We start from the raw sequence: 15,449 nt of genomic DNA, 5'->3' as shown, positions 1-15,449 counted from the left end.
TATGGAAAACGTATTTGGCAATATTCCATTGTTCAAGCCAGATGTTAAAGTTATTCCTTCCCTAGACAGATCTCATTTACAGTTATGTGGGCTCCTGTATTCTATTCAACAGAAATATTGCAGTATATGAGGAAACACAAATGTTTTAGGCACTTTCACATGACTAAGTGTAGTATTTGGCACTGATGCCTCACAACTCCCGTCCTGTTTTCAGATTCTGCCCAAGTCACTATCTGAATACAGCTTATGTTATTATACTTCAGGTTCTCTAGTTTCCCTTCTATGTGTTAAAGGTGTTAAGCTAATTGGTAACACTAAAGTGGACCTTCAATGGATTTGCATCCCATCCATGGTTCATTTCCGTTATGATTCTAGATGCTGCTTGGTTAGGCTCTGGCTCTGCAAACACCTAAACTGGATTAAATGGGTTCAATGATGGATGAATACTACATGAGCAATACATTTGACACTTATAGTGTACATAGGGACTAATAAAAATTGGCAATAAAATTGAAAATGTTGAATTTGAATCTCTAGATATCTTATTATCTTTGGATGCAGAGTAATCCTTTGATAGTGCAAATTTAGGTTTGGCACCAATATATCTGGATTAAACTGCTTTGTATTAGTCCAGAAGCCTCATTCCATATTAATAAAATGAACTTGGATTACTTCAAATTAGAATGTGGAACCAGACAAGGGTGTCAATTATCATCAGTGCTGTTTGCTATTCATCAATGGAAGAATTCAGAGATAAATTAAACTACATGGAAAGGTATGAACAGAAAATACCTCTTTATGCTGGTAATATGGTGTTTTAAAGCTCAGACCCACAGTCATTTATGCCATTAGTATCAAATTCTTCAGAGAATTTAAAAAGATCTCATAATTCAAATTAATTTGAAGAAAAGTGTGTTTTTTTCTGCATATTTTCTGGCACATCAAAAATGTATTCAGTCTGGACTGCTGATTTATACTGGAAGAATTTAAATATCTGGGAATAATAATTAATAATAAAAAATTATAATTATACTATATTTAAAATAAACAGAATTTGGTACTATGATAGAAAACAAGATGTTAATAGACAGCCCACCCATTATCTTACTGTAGTTAGGAAAATCAGTATTGCTAAAATGAATACTGTATCCTTCCAAAGCTCCTATGCTGTACCTCTTTCAGAGCATTCCCACAAGCATTAACATGTCATTCTTTGATAAGCTAAACTGTAATATTATTTATCTGGAACTCAAGATGGTCACACAATAAAAGGATGGCTCTACAGAGATCTAAAGCTAACTTTCTTAAGTTTTACAACTGTGCTGCAAAATTATTACAATAAAATTTTGGATATTAGCACAAGTCCACAAATCTACTCCTGCCTTGCTAGTAAAAGTGAAGGAAATCCTGTACTAAATCTTTCGGTTAAGTTCTGCTCTGTGCACCACTCAACAACAATTTACCAGCAATCCAGTGATTCACAATTTATTAAAGTTATGAAACTAACACAGGGAACTTTTAAAGCAGAGAAACTCCTATTTGTTGCTGTATATATGATATCACCTATTTCAATCATCTCTAACTTCTGCAGTATTTAGTCTATGTAAGATGTGATTACTGTAACATTTAGATAACTCTAAATCAAATGTATTTGGATCTTTTTAACAATTAAATTCCAACGTAATCTTCCAGCTACACACATTTTCCTCTGTATTTAAACTAGAAACTTCTTTAAAAGCAACCTATGCAACTTCCCTCAACCTTCATCTGTATCTTTCCCTGAAGTGATACTGGCTAGTGTAGATGAAGACAGCATGTCCAGAGTAGATCAAAACATTTAAGGGAACATTTCCCTTAATGATATTAAGGCAGGGGCGGCACGGTGACGCAGTGGGTAGCGCTGCTGCCTCGCAGTTGGGAGATCTGGGGACCTGGGTTCGATTCCCGGGTCCTCCCTGCGTGGAGTTTGCATGTTCTCCCCGTGTCTGCATGGGTTTCCTCCGGGCGCTCCGGTTTCCTCCCACATTCCAAAGACATGAGGGTTAGATGGACTGGCGATTCTACATTGGCCCTAGTGTGTGCTTGGTGTGTGGGTGTGTTTGTGTGTGTCCTGCGGTGGGTTGGCACCCTGCCCAGGATTGTTTCCTGCCTTGTGCCCTGTGTTGGCTGGGATTGGCTCCAGCAGACCCCCGTGACCCTGTGTTCGGATTCAGCGGGTTGGAAAATGGATGGATGGATGGATATTAAGGCATAATGGGAAAGGGATATGTCAAAGAAGGAATGGAACTCTGACTTTCAGAAAATATACAACAGTTCGATATGTACTAAGGATGCCGTATGTCAACTAACAACTGCTCCTCAATTGCATATAAACTAAAATATCTAAAATATATACGCTGGGCAAGATCCAATCTGTGAGCAATGTCAAAAAGCACTTGCATCAGTACCTTATATTTTTTCAGAAAGCCTTACACTTGTACCATTTTGGGCAAATGTTTCTGTGTATGTATTAGATAGCTTTGGATTTAAAATCACTCCTAACCCCTTAAAAGCAATGTCTGGGGTAATACCAGATGGAATAAAAGTGTGCTATGAAAATAGCATAGTATCCTACACCATACAACCCTCACTAAGCCTTTGGGAAAGAAGTGTTCAGTATTGCCTCAAAATTGGAAAAAAATAAATACTCTTTTACAAGGATCTGTTCAGGATGTCTTCAGAACTTAAAAGAACTCAATAGTGTAATCCTAAAGTAGGCATTCCAAGGTTGATCTCAGCCTTTTTAGTTTAGTTATTGTTCAATCCTGTAAAAATGTTTTAGATGGGGCTCTGTAGTCATTATGCTTTCCTATTTGGGTGGGATTTGAATGCTGTGCTTCATGGATTGCTTTTGAAGCATACTATTGTACTTGCTATACTATTTTCATTTGTTTGATGAACTTGTGTTCTGTTATGATGTTTTACTTTCAAAAATAAAGAGATACGCAAGAGTACATAACTGACATAATAGGTCTTCTTAAATATATTAGTATATTTATATATATATATATATATATATATATATATATATTGACTGAACATGTCTAAGGAGAATCAAGTTAATCAAATATGCATAACATTCTCAAACCCTTTTAATCCAAATCAGGGTTGCAGGGGGCAGAACTGTGCCCAAGGCAATAAACTGCCCTGGCCAGAACACAAGTCCATTGCTTTGTCCATTTACATTCACACTCTGGCCAGTTGAGAGTTACCAAACAACCTAACCTGCATGTCTCTGGGGAAGATGAATTATTATTAATTATTATTATTATTAAGATGGAGGAAAACTGGGGTATCTAGAGGAAAGCCCACCCAAGCCTAGGCAGAACAAGCAAATTTATGATGGACAATATACATGCACAGGTTTTAAATCCAGGATATTGAATCTGTGAAATAGCAGAATGTCCAGGGTAAGCATGTACAAAAAATAACTTAACAGTTAATGCTTTAATTTACTTTTACAAACTCAGGATAAGTACCCTAAATTCATAACTCTAGAAAAAAATCCCAGTTAGATAAAAACAAATCAGGAAATGTTCAATGGCATATTGAATCAACTGTCCATTTTGCAAACATTTTTACTTCGTGCCATGATCACAGGGTGGCACAACCTATCCCTATAACATCAATCACAAGGCTGGGACCACTAAGACAATGCACTCACTCCTGCACCCGTACCAAAATATCTATTCCTCCATTAAGCTAAATTTGTTTTAATTTAATTATAGGTTTTCTAAGGAAGTGTTGGTTATCTTATCAGCAACTAACTCTAAACAAGACACCATTTTAATACATAGCACAGTCATGCTCAAGCAACCATAAACTGACTTAGGCAGGTTTTAGAATGTTATGCTATGTTATGTTATGTTAAATGACAATGCTAAACAGTCAACTTTGAGTAAAAAAAAAAAAAAAAAAAAAACTGCTGTTATTGCATAGGGGTATAAAATAGATCCAAGCTATATTTTGTGGATAAGAATTTGGTAAGATGTCATCCTTAAAAGGTCCAGTTTACTCCAGTATGAAATAGACTAGAAACCCAGCATATGAGCTTGGGATTTCATTTTACCTGACTGCATCCATTTTCAAATCAAGTTAATACTGTTTAGTGTTTCAAGAGACCTCAAAGTATATCAGAAGCAGAAAACGATATTGTACTGGACAAGTCTATCACTGGAAATACTTGAGCAGATACCTACACTCAATCAAACAGCCAAATAAATGTCAACAATTAACCAAAGACACATATACTGTACTAAAATTCTAACTTTGAAATTATTGTAAGAATAATGATGCTACAGTATAGCAAGTCTCAGATGAAAATGTCATTTGAACAGCTATGTTTTTGCATGAATATATAACAATTTAAGATAGGGAACCTACTATTAGTTCCGGATGGCACTAGAAAGAGGTTTTTGAATGAACTACTACCATCATCTTTAATTCAACTCCTGTATTAATTGAATCTGCTGTTCCTTGATTAATTGAAAATGTAACAAAGTAATGGTTTTAAAAATGGAATAAGATGTGTACAACCTGATGTGTTTAAGGGCTCTAATTCTAATAAACAATACTTCTGAAATAACATTAATTCTGCAGAACATACTCTGCAGAATTTAAAGCCATTCTGGGCAAAACTGACAGTATTAAATAATTAGATAAAAATGTATGTCTGTCTACAAAAAAGATATTAATTGTACACATACCAATACATTGTATACTGCAGAATAATTTATATTTACACTTCCAAGTACCTATAAAGTAAAATACTCTGATTAGTAAATTATCCCCTTTAAAGCAGTAACTTGTCTCCGATTGACTGACACACTGGTTTTTATTAAATCACTGAGTGACGGAAAAGTATTAAGATATGGACTCAGTATCCTATTTTATAGGAATTCTAGTTAATCAAATATAACAAAATAAATTCAGTTTCTGCTACTGTTTTAATATGTTTCTCTTAAACAAGACACACAAAATGCAGAATTAAACGACAAAATGCCATTTTCGAAGTTTTAGTACAGAAATCCGTACATTTCACCGTCTGCCTTTCACGTTATTTATGAAGAAAATAACATAACTCCTCTTTTCTTTAGCATTGATGTGAAGTGCCCCAGAAAATAAATCTTTTTCCTTAATCTTAACAAGTTCATATGGCACTTCCTACGCAGATTACTACCCTCGATGCCCTCGACCAGCTTCTGCGACCGTGCGGTAACTTCCGCATGACTCCCAGTGACGTCAAGAAACAGCGTCGTTGTTTATATTAGATATAGGAAGTGACGTCAGGACCATGAGGCCTATAGCTTAAGCGAGCTAGTGTTGGAATAGTTAGAAGTTAAAAGGGAATAAGCAAATGAAAAAAAAAACACATTTTGTATAAACGTTCGAATATTTCAGATTTATATATACCTAGTGCTGTAGTTTTGAAGGTTGTTCTGCAGTGGTTGGAGGTAAGCGAGTTACACGTAGCGAAAACACAGTACAAACCGTTTTAATAGTAATGACGAAATCTGTTTGAGCGCTCTTTTACATACCATCGGATAATACTATTATGAACAAAAGTTGTGTTAATTCGTAATTGGTTTCATTTAATATTTTGCAATTGAAAAATAGGTTTAAACCAGGAGGTCGCTGTCTTTGTTTATTTTGATTTCACATATTTTAACCTTTTGACGTATGATTATTTTTTTCGAGTATGTAATACTCATACTTTTATACAGGACTCGGTACTGATTTTCAGTACCTTTAATCATGGTTGTTGTGTACGCATTTTTAAAATCCCGTTTTAGATTTATGTAATATTCTCAACTATTCGCGAATATAATTTCATGTCAATGATTATGTACACTGAGCCACTTATGTCTTCTGAAGTGAGCGCAGTAATGTAATGTAATAAACTTAATATACACGTATGACGTCTCTTTCTGAAAGATGTAACTATTTTATAGAAGTAGTCTCTTAATCGCGGAATCAACAGAGAGGTAGCATAAAAAGTATGCTTCTATTAAATATCGATGCACGCACGCTGCAAGATTATTTTGTCTAACCAATAATTCATATGTTTAATTTTAAAAGTTTTTTTCCATTCTCAATATTAATGGTTAAATAAAACGTCTATTTTAAGTAGTTTTAACAATTTAGGATTCTTAAACCCCCCCGCCATACCAAAGGTGTTGAATCGGGCTAGAAGCACTGAAAACAGAAAATGAGCAAATGAGAACAATGGGGCAAATTTAATATTGAATTTGACTTTTTTTTTTTTAATTTTAAGAAAAGTAGCATATATCGGGTATTGAAACAAACTCTGCATTCGTTAGAGCCAACAAATTCACAATGTTGTAAGGTCTGTTGTTGTGACACAAATGTGTAACGTACAGTATTAGAATGCAATTCTAAAACAAGGTATCGGTTTGGCCAAGTAGCGTACATGTCGCTATTCCAAAAGTAATGATGAACACAGGGTGCAGTATAACAGCTGGAAAAACCCAATATGCTTAGAACGTGAACCTGTCATAATACAAAACCTATAAGGAAAATCATGTATCATTTGTTTTTACCGTTTAATACTTTCAGAAAGTCTTCCTTAATTACTATATAAAGTACTAAATGTACAAACCAAAGTTTAATTGAGCAAAACAAATTTGGAATATGTTTCTATATGGAGGATCAGGAAATTAAATTTCCTAATGAGAAACTCTTAAAAGTAATGTGCTTTTGAACATCATTTTAGAGTAGGTTTTGCTGATTCTCTGTTTCAGGGCATGGTCTTGCTTTTTTATTTTCTCAGATGTTACCTACTGTTGTGAGGAAATGTCTTATGATTTTAATTAAGAAACAGTCACTAAATGTTTTTCAGAAAATCATGTACTATACACATTGAACCCAAACTTTTTTTTGTGACATTTGCTGCAAATTTTTAAACTTAAATAGAAACTGCTCCTTGTTTACAATGGCTTTGCAAATGCATATTCAACAGTATTAATTCTGGTGGGCGACATTTCCACTTAGATCTGTTAGTTCCATGGTGTTTAAAGAAAGGCTAGAATATTTAATATTAAAGTTAAGGTTTATAAAAAATACAAATGAAGCAAAGCTTTGGTTATAAATTTCTAATATTCCTTGCCATTGATTTATTGCTAAATTCTATATAGCTCATCTATAAGCAATTACTTTACTTTTTTCTTTAAGTGGGGGAAGAATAAGAGCTGAAATATGTGCTTTTTTTTAAACCTTTAAGTAACCCAGGCTTAGATCATAATACCTGCTTCTAGTATAAACTACTGGCCCAGCAGTTATACTGTATGTCTGGTAATAGTTTTCTACAGACATATATTTGAAAACTCTCATTTAAGAAAATGTGTGGGTAGGCATGAGTATCAAACGGTTTTTCTACATGCTTGAAAAGTGAGAAAGGCAAACAACTATTTTAAATTCATTAATGCACCAGGAAGGTGGCCAACCAGTCCATTTCATTCCCAGTAAAATAAAGCAGCCTGTATGTTGTGCTCCTTGATTTTAGAAAAAGAAAAATGAAAACACATCCAGCATCATTACATGATTCCTATATCTGTACTGCTTTTTAATTATGAGTTACTATATTATTGGAATAAAACATTTATGAAAAGTTTTTAATATACTGTTTTTGTGTTTTGAAGGTGTATTTTTCCAAAATGGCTACAGACTGGCTTGGAAGTTTAGTTTCTATAAACTGTGGAGAGACATTAGGAGTTTTCCAGGGGAAAGTGTCATCTGTTGATCAGAATACTCAGACAATCTCATTAAGAGAGCCTTTTCACAATGGAATCAAATGCCCTGTCCCTGAAGTCACATTCAGGTAAAGAAATGCTCACATATGCTATTGTCTTCATCTCTTCCTTTGTATATTCTGCTGTAATAATTTCCATCGGTCAAGTGTACTGAAAAAAGTATGAGTAGTCCATAACCATTTTGTATCAGAAAGTTATGTAAACTTTGGGTAATGCATAACAGTCACCCTACAAAACTGATATTTCCCGCAACAGTTGCCTAATGAGAGATGGTTGTTTTTATACTGATTTAGTTATTTGCTTGAAATTATTCTGATTTATAACTAGCACAAATACTTTCATTCAGACATTCAGCAACCCACACAGTATAACCTGGAGTTGCAGAGCAGTGGAGCTTATCCCAGTGCAGTGGGTGCTAGATCATGAAAGTAACAGGTGTACAGCCCTGCAGAAGTGTAAGGGGGGGGAAAAGTGCCATTCACTTAGTTACACATGCTATAACATACACAAAGTACAGATCTAATGAATAAGACTAAAATAAAATAAACTTGAATGTAGCAGGAGGTGCAGTTTGAATAAATATGTGGAATTACTGAATAATGGGGAACAGTAGATGAACTGGCACCCTGTACAACTACTGTTCCAACCTTGTGCCAGATGCTTGCTGGTACAGGCTCTGTCTTCCCTGAGATCCAGCTTTGGATAAAGCAAATTTACAGACGATGGATGGATAGTTGTACAGGGCATTTTTAGAGTATGCTTTCCTGTTTTGTTTTTCATTGCCTAGATATAAATTTTAAATAGCAAGTAATATTTATTTCCGAATGTTTTTTGATTTTCTGATTGAGCCGAGTAGAAGACATGATAGGTTATATTTGTGGATTATGGAGAGAGATAACAGAAGCATATAGAAGCATTATAATGCATATATGTAACACAAGTGTTCACCGTGGGCTTTACGAACATATGACAGCAAGAGCTAAAAGGGAAATTAGAAATAAAAAGTGTAGCTGGAGAAGAATTTTATCTATAGTGCAAAAAATACACAAATGATATTCTTAAATTAAAACTTTGGTATTTTTGAAGTTAGTTATGTTTTCACACTTATGGTATACATTAATTTTCCATGATAAATTCCAAAATGTAATTTTTATTTTTTTTTTAAATAAATTTCAAAAATGTTGCACCTGTTCTTCTGGTTTAAAGTGTCTTCCTCAGGGAATTAGTGCAAACATGAAAACAAAAGCCTTAAAACTAATTGCTAAAGTTCAAATCCAGAGATTCTAGAATTGTTTCCATCCCTGATTTCATCCAGTGCCCCATGCATATCCCTTGACCATGAAGATAGTATTGCATAACAGTGAGCAGCCTGGTGACGCTGATGAAGCAGAAGTGGCACACTGGCAGTTAAGATAAAGATTTTATCAATGTTAATTCCTTACCAATTACTGTTTATTAGTTTGATTCCCTAATAGATCTGTTGTCATTTACAGGTAGCTCCTGGGTTATAAACAAATCCCATTCTATCAACTTTTATAACCTGATTTTGTATGTAAGTGGAACTTGCACAGAAATTGTCCATTAATTAAAATGTTAATCAACAATGGATAACATCTTATTACTTATTTTACTGAAAAAACATAAATAAAATGACAGTGAAGTGATATTACTTTAAATCTCAAAACTCAAATATTTTAAATTAGAATAAATCAGATATCTAGAGTTTAACATTATGCTGTAGTACTAGGGTGTTGTACCATGTTAGCTATTATGAATGCAGTGAGAAGTCAAGCAAAATGCCAATAAAAGGTGTCATTTTGCATGACTTCTTAACATTATGCTTAAACATCCTATAGTTTTTGAAAATTATACAATACCTAATAGAGTTGGAAAAGGCCTGGAAAACTATAAACCAACTGTTAACTGATCCCACAGCAGAGGTGTCCTGTGTTTGCTGAGGGATCAAAGAAAGTCGCCTCTCCCTTCCAACAGCTGTACTCCCTGAGAAAGCATGACAGGGACATATACTTAAGATGCTGGGATTACAAGCAGCAGATTCTATCTCTTTGTTAAACAGCCTTTTGTTAATCAGCCTCCTACCGATGACAGATCATCTGCATCAAAACGATTTTGCTTAATCCATAAATAAAAAAGGGAGTTCATTAGATGAAAATGAATTGAAATTTAGATGAAAATAGAAAATCATTTGTATCTTCAGAACTGTTGTATTATAAAGCATGAAAATTGCTTACAACGCTTCTAAAACAACTAAAGGTTTCAATAAAGACCTGAATTGAAGTAATTGAAATAATGCTGCCCATCCCATATTAAAATTAATACAACATAAAAGATCTGCTCATCAGATTGGCTTTAAAAGGTTTTTTACTTTTTCTTCTTGCTCGAAATTAGTGTTGGTTTTTTTGCTTGTTTGTTTTTTTTTTATTGCAAATCAGCTAAAAAAAAATATTAACACCTGACATTTTGGCAGGGTCATGTTTCAAGCCTGTGTGTCTGCAGCATAACTAATGCAATACATTGGAGGTTCACCCTGTTTTTTTTGCTGTGGGTGTGCTGCATTTTGCTCAGTAATTACAAATGTGTTTATGCATTAGAGATCTCTGTTTTTAACAACCAGTCCATTTTAAGCTTTGTTAGGATGGAATAAATGTAATAATCATTATCACGTGGCATCTTTAATCTATATATATATATATATAATTCTTTTCGCGTTTGAAACGGAAATTACGTATGATCACGGTGAGGGGTCGTGAGAACAAAGTGGAGGCTGGGAGGCGCAGAATGTCGGGCTGCTCCGCCGGGTCGAGAGCTTCGCAGTTTCGAGCAGCGTCCTCGCTTCTCGGCACTGTTTGTGACACTTCAAGTGCCCCGTTGGCTCTTGGGAGAGTGGAAATCTTTGCAAATGAGTGTAATCGGCGCCATTGAAGCAGGACTCTGTTTGTAAATTGCCCTGCACAACTACTTACTGTCCCTTAAGGTGAGTTCGGGTCACTAAAACCCCACAACATTCAAGGTTGCTTTTGTGATCAATTATTTTAAGAAGATGGAGAGTTTACATCTAAGAAGATGTACAGATCTCTTCATGTAAAGTGTTGGACTTGGGAATTGTTTGGACCCGTTAAACACGGAAGGGCAGAGTCCACATTTATCAGAATTATTTTCTCTTAAATCACAGGCACATAGTGCAAGGTTGTCAAGCAGAAATTTGGACGTTCACATAGAAAATGTAATTTCTATACCACAGCGGTCGTGTAGCGACTTTCAGAAGGGATCTACTACCGAGAGATGATCCAAATACATTTTAGCTGCTGTTAGTACTACTTACCCGTTGTGTTATACCGCCTTTAAAATGTAGTTTACCTGAAACCACTCCAGTAGTGCTCAATGTATCTTTACTTCTTAAAATGTTAATGTTTTACTGTTTTTAATAACTTATAGACTACATTTTATTTTTTTCCCTTGCTCTCAGTGAGTGAAGCCACTGGGTAATCAGCTAGTATTCATATAATATTCTTGACCAACTCACATGGGATCAGAAATAAATAAATTGCAGAAATGGGAGTGTCTGCCTAATAAAGCAATTTGTTGTCACATCAAAAAATTTCAGACAAGCACAGGAAAAGACTGGGAAAATTCCTTTCAACACCAAATGACAAAAGAGTATACCAGCATTTCAGTTCACACTGGATTGCTTTAACCTGCAGTTATTTTTATATGATAGAATTTGAAAGATACCTTAATCTTTACAGATGCAGGGAACATGCAGTTAATTAAAAGTTATTTAAGTCACTAACATGATGGATTCAGACTGGACTAAAGTCACAGAGATTAATTTACCTCCCTATCAGAAGATACTCATATTTGAATAATACTTTAAAAGGCTTGCCATTAATATAAAAAAAAAAGTCTTTTTAATAACTGTTCATCATATTATGTTGCTCGGTTTTTAATATTATGTCTGAATACATGGATTTCAGATTTACTTTCTGTCCCTGGTATAAGCATTGGAGATTGCAGATTCCTTCAGCTGTGTCTGTATAAGGACTTTGAAGATTACCAGGTCGGGTCAAGTTGAGGAGCATGCGCTGGTACAGCACGTTGCCGCACCCACCACACGACAAAACACCTCAGAATTCCGCTTGCCCAACCCCCTGGCAGACATGAGATCCAGTCCCTCCCTTCCAGAAATGGCCTTCTAGCTGCTGTAGACAGGTGTTACGTGGGTGTCCCCTTGGCCTGGTCCAGCCAATCCTGTGAGCTGGGTCACTCTTGGGAAATTGCGCAACAAGGCCGTAGTGTCGCAATTGATGCTCCCTCACAATGCAGGTAATGTGCCTCATTTGGAACTCTGGATCTTGGTTTTTGCCCAGGACACTTGCAAGCCCAGACACTCGGGCTCCTCGTTCAGTCTCTCAAGATCCCCGATCAGAGCCTGTATTGACTTTGTGATGATCATATCATCGTTGGCAAAGTCAAAATCAGAGAATATTTCGTCACCAACAGATGCTCCACAGCTGCTGGACCCCACCACCCTGCCCAACACCCAGTGTTTGTGCTTGATGAGAATCCTCAATGCCAGGATGCAGTCAATGGTAGACTTCTTAGGCATAAAACCAGACTGCTGCAGTTGCTGGTAGTTGAGCAGGTGATCACTAATCCTATTAAGAATGACCATACTGAGGACCTTACCCATCCCCCTGTAGTTGCCGCAGTTCTAGGCGATCACTGTTCCCTTTCCAAGTAGGGACAAGTCCCATTTTCCTGTCAGTTGGGATAATGGCTGTCTCCCAAATAGAAGCAAAGATTGCTTGTAGTGCCAGGAGGACAGCCTTACCACCAGCCTGGAGAATACCAGAATACCACAGATCCCTGCAGCCTTCCGTACCCTCAGCTGGTTCACCACCTGTGCAATCTCAGTGAGATTGGGTGGTTCACAGCTAATTGAAGGATCAGCCTCAAGAACCGTGGACCCAGAGATGTCCATCATCCTAGCTGGAGGATCAGCTTTAAACAACTGCTCAAAGTAGCCAGCCCAGCAGGTCATGACTGCAGCATCATCCATAAGGACCATTCCATCACTCACCCTGGCTGTGACTCTCCTAGAAACAGATTTGGATGTGCGCAATGCTACGGTTCATCTTTAAGCAGGATGTGGGTCGCTAGGCCATAGGTGGTGTGCCACTTGTTCACAGATTCCCCTAACAAACGCCTTCTTCTCTGCCCTCCAAGCCCTTGCAGCCAACCTTTTCAGGTCCCAGTATAGACAAGAGTTGCCATCAAGCCATGTGCTGCAACTCCTCTTGATAATATCCAGGGTGCCTGCGGGGTGAAATACCTCCTTCTAGGAACACCAGCAACACCAACACAACCCTGAGCAACCTGTGAGGGAAGCTCCTTAAGCCTTGCAATGCAATTGCATTGTTTTATCAGCAAGCATTTCCATTTCTTGCCAATTTATTTTCATTGGTTTTAAGTATGGTGTTATTGTCATTTGTAATTTTAGTTGTCATACAACAATTATTGCTACTGGAACTGTAATGTCAGTGTGGATTTTATCATGTTAGTGCCCATACATAATTGTTAACTTTGCTTATAAATTTGGGAACTTTGGCCTTAAGGTTTTTGGATGCTAATACTCATAAACACCCTTGCGCTGTAATTTAGAATTGCCAATTTACCTTATCTACATGCTATTGGTGATGTAGGAGGGACCCACTTTTTTAACACTTGTCGTTTGCTGTTACTGTATCTGTACATCAGAATGGTGTCTTACTAAGTGTGCTGTCAGATTCGTTGTGTTCCCTGAATATTTGATTTTGACATGGCACAATTTGCAGACGGCATGGCTCTTGTCAATCTCCTTAGTGCCTTCTTTATTGTGAAAGCCAAAATGAGCCCACACTTATGCTTTGTACGCCACAGGAGGCGGTCTAACTCCTCTGGATTCAGACATCAGTTGTCGTGTTACTAGTGAGTTCGGTTTGTTACTGCATGATCCACGTTGTCTGCCAGATCTGCATGCCTGAGTATTGAAAACCTACATACATCAACCCTTACGCTATTTTCTGTCTCAATTTATGTTGTTATGTTAGCTGCTATCTTGCGTTTGGGGGTTTAAACACAACACGAACTGTGTGCCTTGAATCTTTGAATGTAAACTAGTAATTAAAAATCAGTACTATGTTTTTCAGAATCGATGCACTATCAGAAAACATGATATTGCAATACTCAAGTGTATCAGTGTTTTTTTTACACTGCTACTTGCTACTATATTTTGTTGTATTGGATTTTATTCCTGTATATTTAAAAAAATGTCTTTTAGTCTTTGTGATGTGGTAATTGTTGCATACACAGTAATGTGTGATGAGCAAGCTTAGTACCTGTTTGTTGTCATTTTCATAAAATCTGGGATAAGTAATGTCATATTGTGACAGAAATGAACAATGACACTTTACCAACATTCCTGTTAAGTCAAGGCATATAAAAGTAAATATCATGAAAATAAATTCAGTGGTAACAATTGTTTTTTTATATTACATTAAATACTAGATAAGTATTAGAATTTCAAAATGTACATATTATTCAGAAATATGAACCAAAAATTTCCTGTATATGTTCTCAGGTAAGTTTTTATTTAACAGTTAAATTTTTTTGTTGTAGGCACATTAATTTTCTGTTAAACTATGTGTCCTACTTTTGGAGTTTTTTGCAACTTTTTGGTTACAATTTATTTATTATTAATGAATTGAAAATGTAACAGTTTACATATTTAAAGTATAAACTAGGATAGTTGGAAATGGAAATGTTAAGACTGTTAACACATAACTGTCTCGTTAAAAATTATATTCTTTAAAGGTACAAAATTCAGTTAGAAGATTGTAATAATTTCCATTTTTTGGTTGTGATTGAACCTGTATTATATTGATTCATTTGCTGTTTTGTTTTTATTTTTTTAAGTGCCATGGACATCAAAGAACTCAAGATTTTAGAAATCCCTGGTAGTAGTCATGGAATACAATCAGATTCGATTCCATTAGCTCATAACTCAAGAAATGCAAAAGGAACTGTTATACCTAGTACTGCACCAGTTGCAGTGCCTCGTAAAGATGAAGTAAAAACTCAAGAAGGCTTCAACTCGCCTCAGCAGTGTTCGAAGAGTTATGGAGAACGTCACTTTGAAGCTTTCACTCAAGCTAAAGGTTTTCGCCGACGCCACAATTCATGTAAGTATAAATCACGTTGCCATTCTTTTAATGGTAATTTTAAAAGTAACTTCTGTTAGGCTTGAATAAGAATACAAAAAAAAAACATGTAAGAGAAGTTTGAAGTTCAAAGAAATACCTTTGATCACAACTCTTATTGAACAGAGAAATTGGAAATGACAAAGCGAATCAGGGTGGGTTTCCCTGTTACTTTCCTAATTACATTTGTTATAAATTAAGGATGGTTTTGTTTTTGGTTATAGGGCATAAAACACTGCTAAATAGCACTGTGTTTTTAGTTAGAAATTGTTGTTCTTGGTTTGATTTTAGTACATCTGGGTGAACGTTTGTTAAAGTTACTATTGGAAGCACATGTTCTGTTTCACTAAATGTAGCACTATGTGAGTATCAAGGATCCATC

At 35.8% G+C, this 15,449-nt stretch overlaps 1 protein-coding gene across 1 annotated transcript in view; it reads left to right on the top strand.

Moving 5' to 3' along the window:
- Window positions 1-5,329: 5,329 nt before the first annotated feature.
- Window positions 5,330-15,449, top strand: part of edc3 (enhancer of mRNA decapping 3 homolog (S. cerevisiae)) — a 76,379-nt gene continuing 66,259 nt past the window's right edge. The window contains exons 1-3 of the mRNA XM_028822593.2: window positions 5,330-5,492; window positions 7,698-7,876; window positions 14,784-15,049. Coding sequence (XP_028678426.1) covers window positions 7,713-7,876; window positions 14,784-15,049 — 430 coding nt within the window. The 5' untranslated portion in view covers window positions 5,330-5,492; window positions 7,698-7,712. The remainder of the gene's footprint in view (window positions 5,493-7,697; window positions 7,877-14,783; window positions 15,050-15,449) is intronic.

This window comes from Erpetoichthys calabaricus, chromosome 17 (assembly GCF_900747795.2).
Source record: "Erpetoichthys calabaricus chromosome 17, fErpCal1.3, whole genome shotgun sequence".
NCBI classification, from domain to species: domain Eukaryota; kingdom Metazoa; phylum Chordata; class Cladistia; order Polypteriformes; family Polypteridae; genus Erpetoichthys; species Erpetoichthys calabaricus.
Note: the sequence above shows the minus strand (reverse complement) of the source record. Positions and strands in the feature narration are given on the sequence as shown.